The 14,513-nt window shown below is 60.7% G+C and overlaps 1 protein-coding gene across 4 annotated transcripts in view; it reads right to left on the bottom strand.

Moving 5' to 3' along the window:
- Positions 1–14,513, bottom strand: part of PICK1 (protein interacting with PRKCA 1) — a 66,739-nt gene that overhangs the window by 8,082 nt on the left and 44,144 nt on the right. The window contains exons 1-5 of one of the 4 annotated variants that reach the window (XM_036019610.1): positions 5,317–5,552; positions 4,905–5,002; positions 3,682–3,793; positions 1,871–1,999; positions 76–142 (exon numbers count right to left, since the gene is read on the bottom strand). In XM_036019610.1, the coding sequence (XP_035875503.1) occupies positions 76–142; positions 1,871–1,999; positions 3,682–3,793; positions 4,905–4,945 (349 nt within the window). In that variant the 5' untranslated portion in view covers positions 4,946–5,002; positions 5,317–5,552. Of the gene's footprint in view, positions 1–75; positions 143–1,870; positions 2,000–3,681; positions 3,794–4,904; positions 5,003–5,145; positions 5,553–14,513 lie in introns of those variants that run through there. The other 3 variants (XM_028532285.2, XM_036019608.1, XM_036019609.1) reach the window with 3 other exon arrangements.

The following is a 14,513-nucleotide window of genomic DNA, read 5'->3' as shown; positions in this document are numbered from 1 at the left end:
GTCGGAGGGTGACCACCTAACTGCCAGCGCGGTGTCACAAAGGGGCCCCGGATGCCGCTGCTCCGGCCCGCTTACCGATGTCCAGGGACATGCCCTGCTTGGGGTCCGCCTGCAGCTTGTTGTAGTGGATGGTCACCTCCCCCTGGAAGAGCAGGGTGGGCGGGGCTGAGGAGGGGCCTCCGGGCCCACGGCCCCTCAACCTGTGGTCATGAGGGAACCCCGAATCCGGCCCCGCCAGACCTCGGGCTGTGACAGGCCCCACGCTGTGACTGTCCACTCCCAGGTCCCGCCCTCTCCACCCCCCAGGCCCTGGGGAGCCAGCGGAGGGGACAAGGGCAGACGTGCTCCCTGCTGTCTCAGAGCTCGCCGCCGGGAGGTCGCCGGGGTCCCGTGCTCCGGCCAGCGCAGGCATGCCGCCCTCCCCACGGCACACTCCAGCCTGTGCTGCGCCGTCCCCACCTCACACCCGCGCGGAGGGTCCTCCCCCTCGCTGGGGGCCGTCCCCTCCCTCTCGGCCCCTCCACTCCCTTCTCTGTGCCTGGCGCTGGGGTGCCGCCTGGTGCTGGGGTGTCGAGACGCAGCGCAGGGGCCCAGCCCAGGGCCCGGGCTGCCAGGTAGGCTGCCTCGGCCACTCCCGCCCTCGCAACCCCAACACCCTTCAACACGGGACCGCACCCCCCAAATACAAGACAGTGTTTCAGAACCGGGTCCTGAAGGGAAACCACATTGGCCCGAAGTGTTGAGACCAGGGGTGGGTGCGCCAGGCTCCCCAAGAGCATGGCACCTGTGTTGGGGCCGCCACAGGTGGCAGGGTGGCAGGGGCGGGGGCAACGCAGTGGGAGTCAGCGTTCATGTTGAGGCTGCACATACGCATGGGGGGCTCTGGTCCCCACGGAAACTCGAGGGGCTGGTGCAGGGCAGGATGAGGAGGGTCCTGATGAGGAGCCATGGTGGGGGGGGTGAGGGGAGGACCCAGAAGGGTGCACACCCCTCCAGTTCTGAACCAGAAGGAAACACTGCCCCCCACTTCCCACGATGAGCTCCTTGGCCCAGCAGATAATGCCCGGGACGGTCCAGTCCAGACCAGGGGGAGCAGTGGCTGGGCTCTGAACGAACGAGTCACTTCCTCTTGTGCAGCGGGGCCCTGAAGCCCAGCCCCCACCTGTCCTGTGGCTACAGGGGCTGACACAGGAGAAAGGCCAGGGCTGGACTCTCCGCCCTGGAGGCAGGAGGCAGGAGAGCAGTGGGGCAGAGCCGAGTAAAGGGGAGAAGGCGCTGGCCCTGGGCTAAGGCAAGAAGCAGGGCTGGGAAGGAATGTTGGCACCAGGCCATTAAGACACGGATGACGGAGGGGGAGGGAGGAAGGGTTTGGATGGGGAGCAGGGGGAATTGAAGCACTCGGCCGGCCGAGCTCAGGTTACAGCTGGAACCCTGAACTCCCAGACTCTGAAGTCGTCCCGCGGCTTTAGGGCTCCTTCCCTGTGTCCGGCTCCCTAGAGTCACTCCCAGCAGGTCTCCAGGGGACGGCTGAGGGGCTACGCACTAGCGCCCTCTGGTGCCGGGATGCCCGCTGTTCAGCAGGAGCCTGGGCCTGGAGCAGCTGTGGGGTGGCCGAGCCGGGTTCTGTCTGATTGGCCCCCGGGGAGCTCGAGGACAGCTGACTTGGAGCTCCCGGTGCCCCACCCCCTTGCTAAAGCGCGCGGGAGTCCTGGAGCTCAGCTGGCGCTGCCCCGAACGAATGCAGGAGGAGCTGAGGGACCCCAGCGCTCCCAGGACAGCAGCCCTGCAAGGCCAGCCCCCCTCCAGGCCTGCCGGGGCCTCAGAAGCAGCTTCGCCAGGTCAGGGCGCCTGCGCCTGTGGCTGCCCTTACCTTCACTTCCTGAATCATCTTGGCCACCTCCACCTTGGTTTTCCCTTTGATCGACTTGCCATTGACGCCGGTGATCTCATCGCCAGCGGCCACGGTGCCGTCCAGGGCCGCCGGGGTGTTGTCAAACACCTGGGGGTGCCCGAGGAGGGCAGGGTGGGAAGAAAAGGGACAGCTGGGAAGACAGCTGGTGAGAGACAGGCGTCCCTTCACCCAACCAACACCCGGCCCCGTCCTGGCCTCTACCCCGCAGTCCCTTAAGTGGCGCTAGAGAAAGACGGGGTAGACGTGCCGGAACCAACGGCAGATCTGGCCCCACGCTCTGAGGGGCGGGAGGAGGAGGGCAGGGGGTACACGTGACTGAGGACACCTGCCCTTCCTGATGCCAAACACAGCAGACCTCACGCCCCCACCTGAGCGTCTGCTCCTCCCAAGTCACGTCTGCGGTCGATTTCTCTAACGGTGCCGCTCCAATCTGGCTGGCACTGATTTAGCCAGAAAGTTACAGAACAGCTACACGGCGCAGGTCGGGTGAGAGGAAGCAGAGTGTTTGGGAGGAGACAGGCTAAGCGGGTGCACGGGGAGGAGGCCGGGCCTGGGGACGGTGGCCTCCCTGACGCCTGCTGGACGGAAGAGGCCAAACCGCTGGAGAAGGCAGCCCCCTGAATGGCAGAGACGGGGTCCCAGGAATCTCCGTCTTCAAGGCCCAGAAGTGACCGCCTCCTTTGCAAGATCCTCAGAGACCATACTTTCCCATCTGCCACCAACGGCTACTCAGCCGTCAGAGCAGGTCAGAGCAGGGTAGAATCCGGGTCAAGTTTATGTCTGAGGTGGCAAGGTCCCTTCCAAGCCTACAGAAAGACCGCTGCCACTCCTGAGTCACAGCCGACAGGACACGGGGCTGCTCGCTCTCCGAGGGACCGCAAAATCGTGCATTACCCCCGGCAGCTCGTCTGGGGACGTGAGCAACTGCCATAAACATAGTAGCAATGTCCAGACTGCCGTGGCTCAGTCGGTTGGGCATTGTCCTGCAAACCACAAGGCCACCGGTTCGATCCCTGGTCAGGGCACATGCTGGGATGTGGGTCAGGTCCCCAGCTGGGGGCGTGCAAGAGGAAACCAATCGATGTTTCCCTTTCTTTCTTTCTCCCTCCCTTCCCTTCTCTCTAGAAATATATATATATAACCTTAAAAAAAAAACAGTAACAGCGACTGCTTTGTGAGGACCTCTTCCGCACCAGGCATTACACCAGGCCATTTTATTCAATCTTCACAACAACCCAAAGATGCTCACCTTCATACACTTCATATCCCCACTTTCCAGGCGAGGGCACTGAGGCCCTGGGAGCTGAACCAACTTGCTAATGACCAGGGAAGTAGATTTGAACTCAGGCCAACATAATTTCCTAGTCTTTCAGCCCTGCCCAGCACCAAAGGCTGCAGGTTTGGGGGCCCATTCAACACTGATGGAAGGCCCTCCATGACCGGCATCTCCTAGGTGCTGACTGCCAGGCAAAGCCAGCGGGGCCCTGCCCTCACGGCACAAGGAGCCTGGGAAGGCAGCTAGGCACCTGACGACCAAGACGGTGACGAGTGCTGAGAAGGGCGAGAAGAGACTGAAATCACGGAGGAGAACAAGAGGGCACCTGCTTGGGGGGTGGGGTGAGGAGGGACTGTCCTAGGACATCAGACCTCAAGAACAGGAAGGAGCCAGCTGCGCAGAGGAGAGGGAGGAGCCTGCCTGCGTGATGCCCAAGCAGGGAGGTGGCTCGCCCGCTTGAGGGCCTCACCCCCGGCCCCGAAGCCCGCAGTACCTGGACGATGTAGAGGCAGGGGCAGTACTGGGCACCCCCTCCGATGCTGATCCCAATCAGGTTCTGAGCGTCCTTCTGCAGGGTCACCTTGCCCGGCACGGTCGGGATTCCGCTACAGAGAGAAGCACGAGAGGCTGAGTCTCCTGGAGGCAGGGTGACTGAAGGGGACGGGGAAGGGGCCGGGCCTTCCGACACCCCGAGCGGCTCCGAGCGCTGCCCAGCCCTGCCTTCTGCATTTGGCCAGAGAGACAGCGTTTGGTGCTGAGATGCACACAGCTCTCAGAGTCATGGGACCACATGCCGGCTCCGCCACTAATCAGCTACCGGCTTAGGCAAGGTACCTTCTCCGCACCTCAGTTTCCTCATCCCTAAAAGAGTACGGATGAAATGGCGACTTTATCCAATTGCTTGTAAGAAAGTGCATAGAAAGTGTTTAACACCAAGCCGGGCCATAGCAAGCACTGCATAAAAATAGGCCCCCCTTCCCTCGGCTTGACTCCGCCTCCGAGGTCTGAGTGAGACGTGTCACCGCGTCAGGTGCGCGTGGAACGTTGAGATCAGCTCCTCTGGGAAGCCTGCCCCTGTTAAACGGCCCGTGGCCCATCTCTCGGCCACTCTACTCAATTACCTCCCAGCTTTCACTACAAATTAGCACTATTTACGTTTTGTGGTAAATGTCCTCACTTACACACTCATTTACTCAACAACAAACTCGCGCTGACAACCTACTGACGCCGTGGAGAACCTTACAAAGGGCCAAGGACACGGAAAGGCCCCGCACCAGTCCCGGCTCCGAGGGAGGACGGAGTCTAACCAGGAGACCACCTCAACTTTTGAAAACCCCTGTCCCGCTCATTGTCTGCTCTGGGGAGGGCATTGTGCTTATGACATTCCTGTTCATCCTTCTGAACCTGGCTCAGCTGCCACCTCCTCCGTGAAGCCTTCCCTGACCACCCCACCCCACCTGCTCTGCTCTCCTGGTGGCCAGGTCGCTCTCCATTAGGACCCTTATGGCCCTGAATTGTAATGCTCTGTTATTGTGTCCACAGCCCCCTACAGACGTGAGCTCTTGGAAGGGCAGGGTCCCTTCTGCTACAGTACAAGACCCAGACCTGATCCACCGCGGAGAAGCAAGGGTCGGTGCAACTGGGAAGCAAGGGGGCCTGGGGGTGGAGGACCTGGGACACCTGCAGCTTTGGGAGCTGGGAGAACGAAATACTCACAGTTTATCCTCTTCGATGTCATAGTCCAAGTCTGCAAACATGGTTCCGAGAGCTGAGGTGGGCTGGCTAACTGCTCAGCTCGGCGGGGGAGCAGAGAACTGGATCCGGGAGAGAAAGGAGCGTAGGGGCTCAGGGAACTGCTGTGCCTACCCTCCAACTCCAACCCCGGCGCTGCCGGCCCTCCCCCTCCCCTCTGGTCGGTGGGGGGCGTCCCGGCGGGTGGGCAGGTGATTGTTCTCACTAGGTAAGGGGTGGGGGGGAGCTGGGGGGGAGGGGCCTCCAGACCAGGGCGGCGGGCTCAGATCCCAGAGCCCGTCCCACGGGTCTCCAAGCCCTGGGGAGGTGCCTCTGGCGCTCACCGGAAGCGTCGGTCCCACAGTCGGGTCCCGGCCAGGCTGGCACCTGAACCCACCTGCCGTTCCACCTGTCGGCGGCCGCGACTGTCGCGTCACTTCCGGCAGGACGCAGAAGTCACGCCTTCCCCCTCCGGGTATTTGCCCCAATCCCTGCAGGCAAGCCTTCCCTCCCTGGCTCCCGGGGCTCCCAGAAGCAGGAAAGAGAACAAGTACTGACGGAAGCTCGCCCGTTGGCATGGGAAAGCGGAAACAGAGAAAAGGTCTGGACCGGCCGGCAGCGCTCAACCCCTCCCCTTGTCCTGAGGCCGCCGCCATCTTGGTGAGGGCAGGGTTCTTCCCAGCTTCCTCAGCGGGACGCTGGGGACCACGCCGGCCGGCCGGTTGCCGTGGCAACGGGAGCATCCTTAGATGGGGAGACTTACGGCGAAGTCCGACGACCTACAAACCCTTTCCCATTTTCCGTACCCCGTCCTAGGGTGCTGTGACTCCCCTACTAGAAAGACAAGTATTCGAGGCTGCCTGCCTAATCCCGCTTTTGCAAACCAGGAAACCAAGTGCCAGAGAGAGGAAGGGATTTTGTCCAGAGCCACCCAACCAAGGTGTAAGATCCAGGTCTTCGAGACTGCAACCTCGTCCAGTGCCCGTTTTACACCTGCACACCTGTGTCCAGTGGGTCTGCTTTTGACAAGTCGGGCAGGTTACCTTCCCTTCCGTTTCCGCACCTCCCTCCTCTCCCTGCATGCAAGCTGAGAGCATTGCGGCGGATGGTTTCTGCTGTACTTGGGGGTGAGAGCTTCCTCACACCCCCTCTCCTTTGTTAGCCCTGAGAAACAGCTGTCCTGGAGTCCCACTGAGGTCAGGAAATGCCATCTGTGCTTCCCAGCCAAGGGGTCCGAATCTCGTCTCCCCACCAGCCTCTGCGGCCGTGACTGTTGTGTGGATTCCCTGGACACCCTGGCATCCACCTCATGCGGGCAGCCTGGGCTCAGGCCCGTCCAGCAGCCTTCCCAGCTGCCCCCAGAGGCTTCGGAGGAAAGACGGATGCAGAAAGATGGTTATCGGAATATCCGTGGACCGCTGGGAGCCCACGCACCCCCTCCTCAGGGAGCTAATCTGAGCCTCAGCAGACGTGCAGAATGCCGCAGTAGCAACGACCTTCTCCTGGACCCACTGATCTGCTGATCGGGTCACTTTCACAGGATTTTGAAGTTCACCATGACCCTGTCTCTCCTGCATCTGTACCGACTTTATAATGCCTTCCATAGGACGCTAGGAATTTATCAACAGGTGTCATTACAACAAACAAGGAAAAGAAAACCAAGTTGCTTTGTCCTGCCTGTTAGAATGAAGATATTAGGGCCCACTTTATATTTGTCAAGGCAGGGGTCTCCTGGGTCAGCCCACACAGCACGGAACCTGTCCCAGCCGATTAAGGGGGTGAGGTTAGGGCCATGAATTTATTTGAGGGGGAAAGAAAATTGGAGCACCTTGCTCCATCACCCAAGTGAGCATTTCCTGTCTCCCCAGTGGGACGGAAGCCCCTGGGGTAGGTCTTGCCCCTCGTATCTCCCACAGGACCTGGCACAATATCTGGCTGCGGATGAAGTGCATAGAAACAGCTGTAGCTTTACGTGAGATGGGGCATTCTCTGGGCCCTGGAGGAGAGGCCATGGATGGGCAAAGAGGCAACGAGGTGACAAGGGCCTGATCCCTGGGAAACCAGGACCTTCAGTATAGGTCCTGAGGTTTGGAATTTTGATTTTCAGCAAACAACTATTTTCAAGCCTAGGAACTTTAACACAGCCTGCAGCTCTGCCACCCCAGGATGACCCCAGAGCAGGCTCTGCCAGTGTGCAGCAGGGGCATTTGGGGCAGATCACCCTCTGCCTCTGAGCCTCAGATATCTGTAAAATGGGGATGCCCATCCCTCCCGAGAGAGAAGGTATGGAGACGAAGATTAAAGGGGAAATGGGAGTGACAGGATGTGTGAGTCCCTTGGCACAGATGCCAGAGGTGGTTATTGTCATTCCTCATCATCTTCATTTTGCCAACTACTTCTGGGGGCAGGGCTGAATTCACACGGAAAGGGCCTTCACACACTCACACCCTCACAGCAGACTCATTGGGGAAGTGTCTTATGTGCAGAGTCCTGGGCTGTGTTGCACACCTGCTGGATCCGGGTCTCTGGGGAAGGGGGATCTCGAAGGCTGCATTCGCATGAAGCTCCCTGCACGGCTTCAGTGCTGGCTCCGATGGCCGACGGTGTCAGAGGCCCAGGGTGTGCACAGAGTCCGTGCACGCTCAGGTAGACACACAGTCCCTCTCCTGGGCCTCACCATGAGGAGGAGCCAAAGGCCAGGAAGGCTTCCTGGAGGAAGCAACACTCAGCTGAGTCCTAGAAGAGGTGCTGGCGGTACCTAGGCCAGAAGAAGGGCAGGTGACACAGCCAGAGGGCAAGGTGGTACAGGCCGTGTCCTCAGGAAATCACTGTGGCAGGGGGAGGGGGAGGGAGACAGACAGTGGGGTCAGCGACGGGGTGATGAGGTTACCGTGCCAGTCCCAGTGGGAGCGTGGGGAGAATGGCCACCTTTGCCAGAGTCACAGGTGAGAGGGGTCAACAAGAGCCTCGGAGGGAGGTGTGAGCACCTTTTTCGAAACGGGTCAGATTCTAGGGGCTGAAATTCGGGTGAGAACATCCACCCCCCTTGTAGGAGGCTGGCCCGGGCTGGCCCTCAGACCCTCGCGCTCCAAGCTCGCCGCTGCTCCTTTCCCCCTGCTCTGCCCCCGAATCTGTCCAGGCAGGTGAGGCGTCCTCTCACCTGGCCCTGCCCTGCCACTGAAAACTGTGTGACCCTGGGCAAGTCCCAACCCCTCTCTGGGCCTGGGTTCCCTCCAGGACTCGTCCCTCAGTTCCTTTGCCTCAGATTCAACGGGAAAAGCTTAACCCCCAACCCCATATTCCTGGGGACGTGCTGCCACCCAGTGGCCATTGTGAGAAACACCAGGGGTCACTGGAGCTACGTGAATTCTCCCTGCTTTCCACTCTTGTGGTTGTTACCGCGGCGCCCAGCTCAGGGGCTGGCTGGAGAGACCACAGAGGCGATGGGTGAGGCTGGATATGCGCATGGTGCGCGGTGCCGGGAGTACCTGCCAGTCAGCGCAGCTGTGGCCCCAGCGCGAGGCCTTGCTCACTGCTGGCTTCACGGCCCCTGTAAAGGTCAAGACACCACTGGCCGGTGGGTGGAATTTGGCTCAATTAACCGTCAGCACCGAGATCTAGAGCGCGGGCTTTCTGGGAATCTGCTTTGTGCCAGGCCCCTTGCTGAGCAGCTTCCGTTCACTGCCACCTGTGAACCTCGCCACAGCCCTTAGACGGGGACTAGTCGTTCATGCATTTATTCGTTCGATACATAGTGTCGACGATAAATAGTGTCGAGCACCCAGTCTGTGCGGGCCACGAGAACACACCAGAGAACCAGGCAGAACAAGGTCTGGCCCCGACACCCGTGGGAGCGGCGGGCAATGAACCTAGGTAACACCTCCCGCTTCGGAGCATCAGGAGGGGCCCCAAATCTGAAGGGGAGCCCAGTGGGAGGGGGCGGAGCTGTGGGCACGTGGGGAGCCGGTGTCGGGCTGGACTCAGAGGCAGCCGTGTGCCCACAGGAGCGTCATTTGAGGGCTCCAAGTCACGGTCTCTGCGACTCACAACGGCTGTCGCGGGGATCGGTGTTGGTGTTCAAGTCAAGTCAGACCAAGCCACTCCTCGCTCAGACCCCTCCGGGGTCTTCCCAGCACACGCAGAACCAGCCCAGGGTCGTCCCCTAGAGACCTGGGCCCGCCCTTCCTCCCCCTGCACGTCCTGTCCCAGGCCTCTGGCCGCCGTTGCAGCCCCCTCTGCCCACAGTGTTCTTCCCCCAGGTCTGCTCACGCCCTCACGTCACCTCTTCAGGGAAGCCCTCCTGGGCACCCAGCTCAAGTACGGCCCTGGCTCCTCCCTTTCAGACACCCGCTCATTCCGCCCGGCTCACGGCACAGCTTGGGGGTTCCCATTTGTTTGCTTGTTAGCCAGTTTCACGTCCGTTTCCCCACCAGACTGGGAGTTCCCCAGGGACAGGATCCTGGGGGGGGGGGGAGTCACACCACTGTGACCGACGCAGCACAGTAGCAGGCGGTGCATTCCCATGAATGAACGAGCACCCGTCGCCGGGAGCAGCAGCCCAGAGCTGAGGCAGCGGTCAGCGAGGCCTCCCTCCCGGGTCAGAACCAGGACCCTGGACTCTGCCTGGCCCTGGGCGGCCACAGGACACTAGCGGAGGGGGCCGGAGCAGGCAGAGCCGTGCACTGGCTGCAGCCACCGGGCAGGTGGAAGTGGGGGGCATTTTCTTCCCCTCCCCAAGTCTGGGGGAGTAGGGACAGGGTTGTGCAACCGGGGAGCTGGGCTGGGGAGGCAGAAGGGAGGAGCCCTGGCTGGGTGGGCCAGCCCTGGGGACGAGGGTCTGCGGGGCCAGGCTCCCTAGGGACAGGGAACTGGTGTTGCTTGGAGACATTTGCACCCTTCCAGAAGCCCACTGCCAGCTTTGATGGAGCCATGGACCTATTGCCCCTGGGGTGCAGGGCAGCGCTGGCCTCTCTTCTCAACTGCCCCCGGGGCTGCCTCTGACCAGAGGTGGGAGGTGGGCTTCCACCGGGCCCCTGGTCCCCTGCACCCACCTCCAAAGCAGCTCTATTCCTGGCTTTGCTTGGCATGTAATGGGCTGACCCCTGACCTCCCCTCCCCCTCGCCTGGTGCTCTGTCCCTGGGCTAGGTCAGTGATGAAAGCTGGTGGGAGCCTGGGGCGGGGGAGGCAGGAGGGAGTGGGACAGTGCCCGATTGTTCCGCTCGGGCGGCGTGGCCGAGTCTGCAGAGGGACCGGCTCTGGGCTCTCCCGTTCTCTCTCTCCCTTCGCTGCTCTTACTCTCACTCTCTGTCCTCCTCCCTCTTTCTGTGTCTCGGTCAGGGGTTCTCCAGTTCCAGTGGGACCCTAGTGACGGGGCAGATGCCGAGGGCTCCCCCGGAGATCAGGAGCCCGACACGGCGGGCCCCACACTGGGAAGAGCCCACTGCATTGGACAGGACCGGAGCTGGGAGACCCTGGGCCTCCCTGGCCCTCTCTGAGCCTCCCCCCTCCCTCCGTGGGGAATGGAGTCTTGGGAGGCTGAGAGCCCAGCCAGCCCTGCAGGAGGTCACGTGTGGCACAGACGCAACTGTCTTCTGCCTCTTCTGCCTCTTCTTCCTCTTCTTCCTCTGACGGGCCAGGCCCCTACTTTCTGGACCCATGTGTGTCAGGTTCTCTGGTCCCGCCGGTCTGGCTGTCCATCTTAGACCGATGACCACCACGCTGGCCTCTGGCCAGAGCTTTGTGATGAGCCCCGACGTCCGGTGGGGCAGTGCCCCTTCCCTGTCCTTCCTTCCTTTGGGAGCCTGGGTCCCCCTGAGTGCTTCACTCCTTCTCACCACTTCCAGAATCTCCAGGCGAGCTCCACCCAAGCAAGGCCCGTGGGGGCTGATCGGGATCGAGCTGAGCCCAGGCGTTAGCTTGGGAAGAGCTGACAGCTGTACGCCACCGACTCTGGGTCAGACAGAGGCCCGAGTGGGCTGAAGTGAGAGAGCAAGTTCTCTCTCGCCGCATTTATTCAGTCTCTCCTTACGTCTCATGATGGGAAATTTCAAATGTGCAACATTGGAGAGAAGGGGAGAGTATGGCTCGTTGTCGGCCCCAGCCCTGCCCGGGCCTGCCCCTCCTCCGCTCCCGGCAGCTGTGGTTCCGAAACAAACCTTTGGGATCTTCTTCCAGGTCTTCCCATAACGTTCCTCGTCAACACGACTTTTGTTTCCAGATCATTACAGAATGACGGGAAGCGGCCACCATAGCACAGAGGGTCCTGCGTACCCTTCAGTGGTGACGTCTGTCATCACCGTAGTGATGTACCGTAGCACTGTACCGAAGCCAGGAAGCCGATACCAGCACCGCCTGCAGGCCGGGTTTGGCCGTCGCTGGTTCTGCATGCATGCATGCATGCATGCGTGCATTCATTCATTCACGTGTGTGTGCGTGTGAGCGCCGTCCACTTCCTCACCTGCGTGGTTTCTGTCATCACCACAGTCCAGATGCAGCCCTGGCAGCGGTGCCCACCCCTGCCTCCCCCTCCCACCTGCAGCCCTGCCACCGCCGATCGGTCCCCCTCTCCAGACCTCTGTCACACGGAGGACAGAACAGGAACGAACCACACGGCATGTCGCCTTGGGACACGGGCTTTTTCCCTCCATGCGATTTCTTCAAGCTCCTTCCAGGCCGCTGCCCGTATCGGGGGTTCCCTTTCGCTGCTGAGTGGCTTTCTATGGTCTGAATGCACCCACTTTTCCACCCATTCGCTCACTGAACAGCATCCAGGTAGTTCTCACTTTCTGACTCTCCCACATAAAGCCGCTGCGCACACTCGCGTGCACATTTTCGTGGAAATGTGAGGCCTTGTTTCTCTGTAATGAACGCCCGGAAGTGCGCCTGCCGGGTCACATGGCCGTGTACGTCTCGGAGTTTAAGAAACCGCCAAACCGTTTTCCGGAGTGGCTGCGCCTCAGTGACGCTTTATGCTTTTCTCTACAAACATGTTGTTGGATTTCGTTTTGGGTGTTATTGTAAAGGGGGATTTTTAAAATTATACTCTGGTGTTTATAAACGCGATTTTTGTTGAGATACCAGTTACACGCCCTGACACCCATCCTGGGGACGGGCATGATCCAGCGGTTCTCAGCCTGTTCCGGAGGCTGTGCGTCGTCACCGCCCTCTACTCCAAAACTCCCGCATCGCACAGAGAAGAACCCTTCACCCCTGCAGCCACCCCCACCCCCTCCTTCTCCCCAGCCCCTGGAGGCCAGTGGTTTGCTTTTTGTCTCTAGGGATTTGCCTATTTCCAGGCATTTCATATAAGTGGCATCATCTCTGTGGCCTTTGGGGTCCGACGTCCGTAGCGTAATATTTCCAGGTTCCATCCTCACGCTGTAGCTGCTGTCTTTGACGTGGACGTGAGAATGTCCTGTGTCCACCTCTGCTGAGTTGGTCCCAGTTCCGATCATTTGCCTGCAGATTATTTTGGGTTTCCTATGCAGACAATTGTATCCCCTGCAAACAATGCCAGTTGTGCTTCTTCCTCTCCAGCCCTTACGCCTTGTTGCTGGTTCTCACGACCCACAGCCCCCACCTGGATCCCAGGTACAGGGTTAAAGAGACTCGGGGATGAGGGCAAACTTGTCCCCGATTTTCAGGAATGTGTCTGTTGCCCCTTTAAGAACTATGTCTGTACTGGTTTTTGTAGATGATATCGATCGGTTTAAGGAAACTTCTTTCTATTCGAAGTTTGCGCAAACATTTTTTATCAAAACTGGGTGTGGCAATGTATTGCCAATGCCAAGATGATCACATGACTTTTCTCCCTTCGTTGATTAACATGATACATGGCATTAATAGATTTCCAGAGGTGAAAATACATTACTAGGATAAACTCTGAGGTCTACATCCTTCTTATTCATGGCTGAGTTTGTTGTGTTAATACTGTATGTGAGGTTCTTGCATCGAGTCTCACGAGTGGCCTGTGACGTCCCTCTGGGTACGCTGTGTGAACGGAAAGGGCCACCTCTGACCTGAAGTGACTCTTGGAATCCTCTGTCCCTGTCTGTCTCTCAGGGTCCCTCTCTCGCCCCCCACCCCTGCACACACTGCTTTGGTTTCAGGGGCGCTCCTACAGGCAACGGGGGCTGTGGGGGCACCCCCAGGCCCAGAGGCAGCTGCAGAGGACAGGAGCCGGAGACCCCAGGCTGCAGAGCCTTGGAAAGGCCCGCAGGGCTGTGTCCTTGCGTCTGGGCCCCTCGTTGAAGAGGGAGACTCAGAAGAAGCCTTCCCCTCCTTTCTCCTTCTTGGGGTGGGGGCGTCCCTCCAAAGGAAGTGGCTAAAAAGGGGCCAGGGTCAGGGGTTAATGGCCCCATTGTGCAGGGCTGACGGATGGGGGCTCGTCAGTGGCAGTGGCAGAGCATTCTCAGCCCCAGGGGGACCCCTAACCCCCCTCCCCCTCTGAGGGAGGGCCCCTGCTGGCCTTTGATGACCGCTGGGGGCCACCTTCCCTGCGGTGGTGGGGACGCCACCAGGCCAGCCTGTTTGGTGGGGTCTGGTCTGCAGAAGCCCAGAAGGCAGCCCCCACCTCTCCTGCTCCACACCCACCCTATTCCCTACCACAGGGGGTCTCAGATCTCAGGCACCCACCTCAGGCTGCCCCACGCCTGCCCTGCCCCTCCTGTGGACAACTGGGCCCTCAGGAACAGGCCGAGGACGCCCGACTCTCCCAGGCTGTGGCCGGGAAGCAGGGTGTGACTGGTCACGGCTCCTCGGGAGCGGGGGCCGGAGCAGGGCACAGCCTGGTCCTCTGACTTCCTGCTCACACATGTCCCAACCGGGCCAGCCTGACGCTGAGCTGGATCAGACGCAGGCCTCCCCCAGGGGCTCATGGGCTGGGGCGAGGCGCAGGAACAGAGCAGGATAACCACGAAGCTGGTCCATTCAGTGAGCGCCAAGCACTCTGGGTGTCAGAGGGGAGCCCCTAGGCCAGCCGGGGAGGTGATGCTGGGGCCGGATCTAAAAACGCGGTAAGTTAGATCACAGGGGTTGCGGGCAGGGAGGAAAGGTGTCCGGAGAGAACAGTGTGAGCAAAGGCACGGAGTACACCCCCCGTGGTGCGTGTGAGCCGCAGCGGGTCAGCGGTGGATGATGAGGCCCAGCAGCGGGGCGGCAGGCCGTGAGGGATGTTCGGACTGGGCCGTCTCTCTCCCTCGGGGGAGGAAGAGAGCTGAGAGGCAGGTTCCAGTCCTGCCTCCATCCGCCCGTGCGTTCATTCTTCAGCGACGCCCAGGCAGGTCACTTCCTCAGCGACAGCCTCCCACAAGCAGGCCCTGCACCGGGCCTTGGGCTGCCTGGTCCCGGCACCCCGAGTGCGGCTGGAGGCCGGGGCTGGAGGAGCACGGACGCGCCGCCTGCTGAGCTTCTCTGCCATCTCAATGTCGCTGGGGCGGGGCAGGGCGCGCAGGGGCTGATCCGAGTCCCAGAATATTGACAACGATGTGGGGACAGAAGTGGGAGAGAGATGGTTTGGGAGCAAAGGAGCAACAGGTCTACTTTCCACCGCGGCAGCGTCGGCAGCAGCACCGCAAGGCCTGCCGGGACTTCCT

The sequence above is a fragment of the Phyllostomus discolor genome, chromosome 2 (assembly GCF_004126475.2).
Source record: "Phyllostomus discolor isolate MPI-MPIP mPhyDis1 chromosome 2, mPhyDis1.pri.v3, whole genome shotgun sequence".
NCBI classification, from domain to species: domain Eukaryota; kingdom Metazoa; phylum Chordata; class Mammalia; order Chiroptera; family Phyllostomidae; genus Phyllostomus; species Phyllostomus discolor.
Note: the sequence above shows the minus strand (reverse complement) of the source record. Positions and strands in the feature narration are given on the sequence as shown.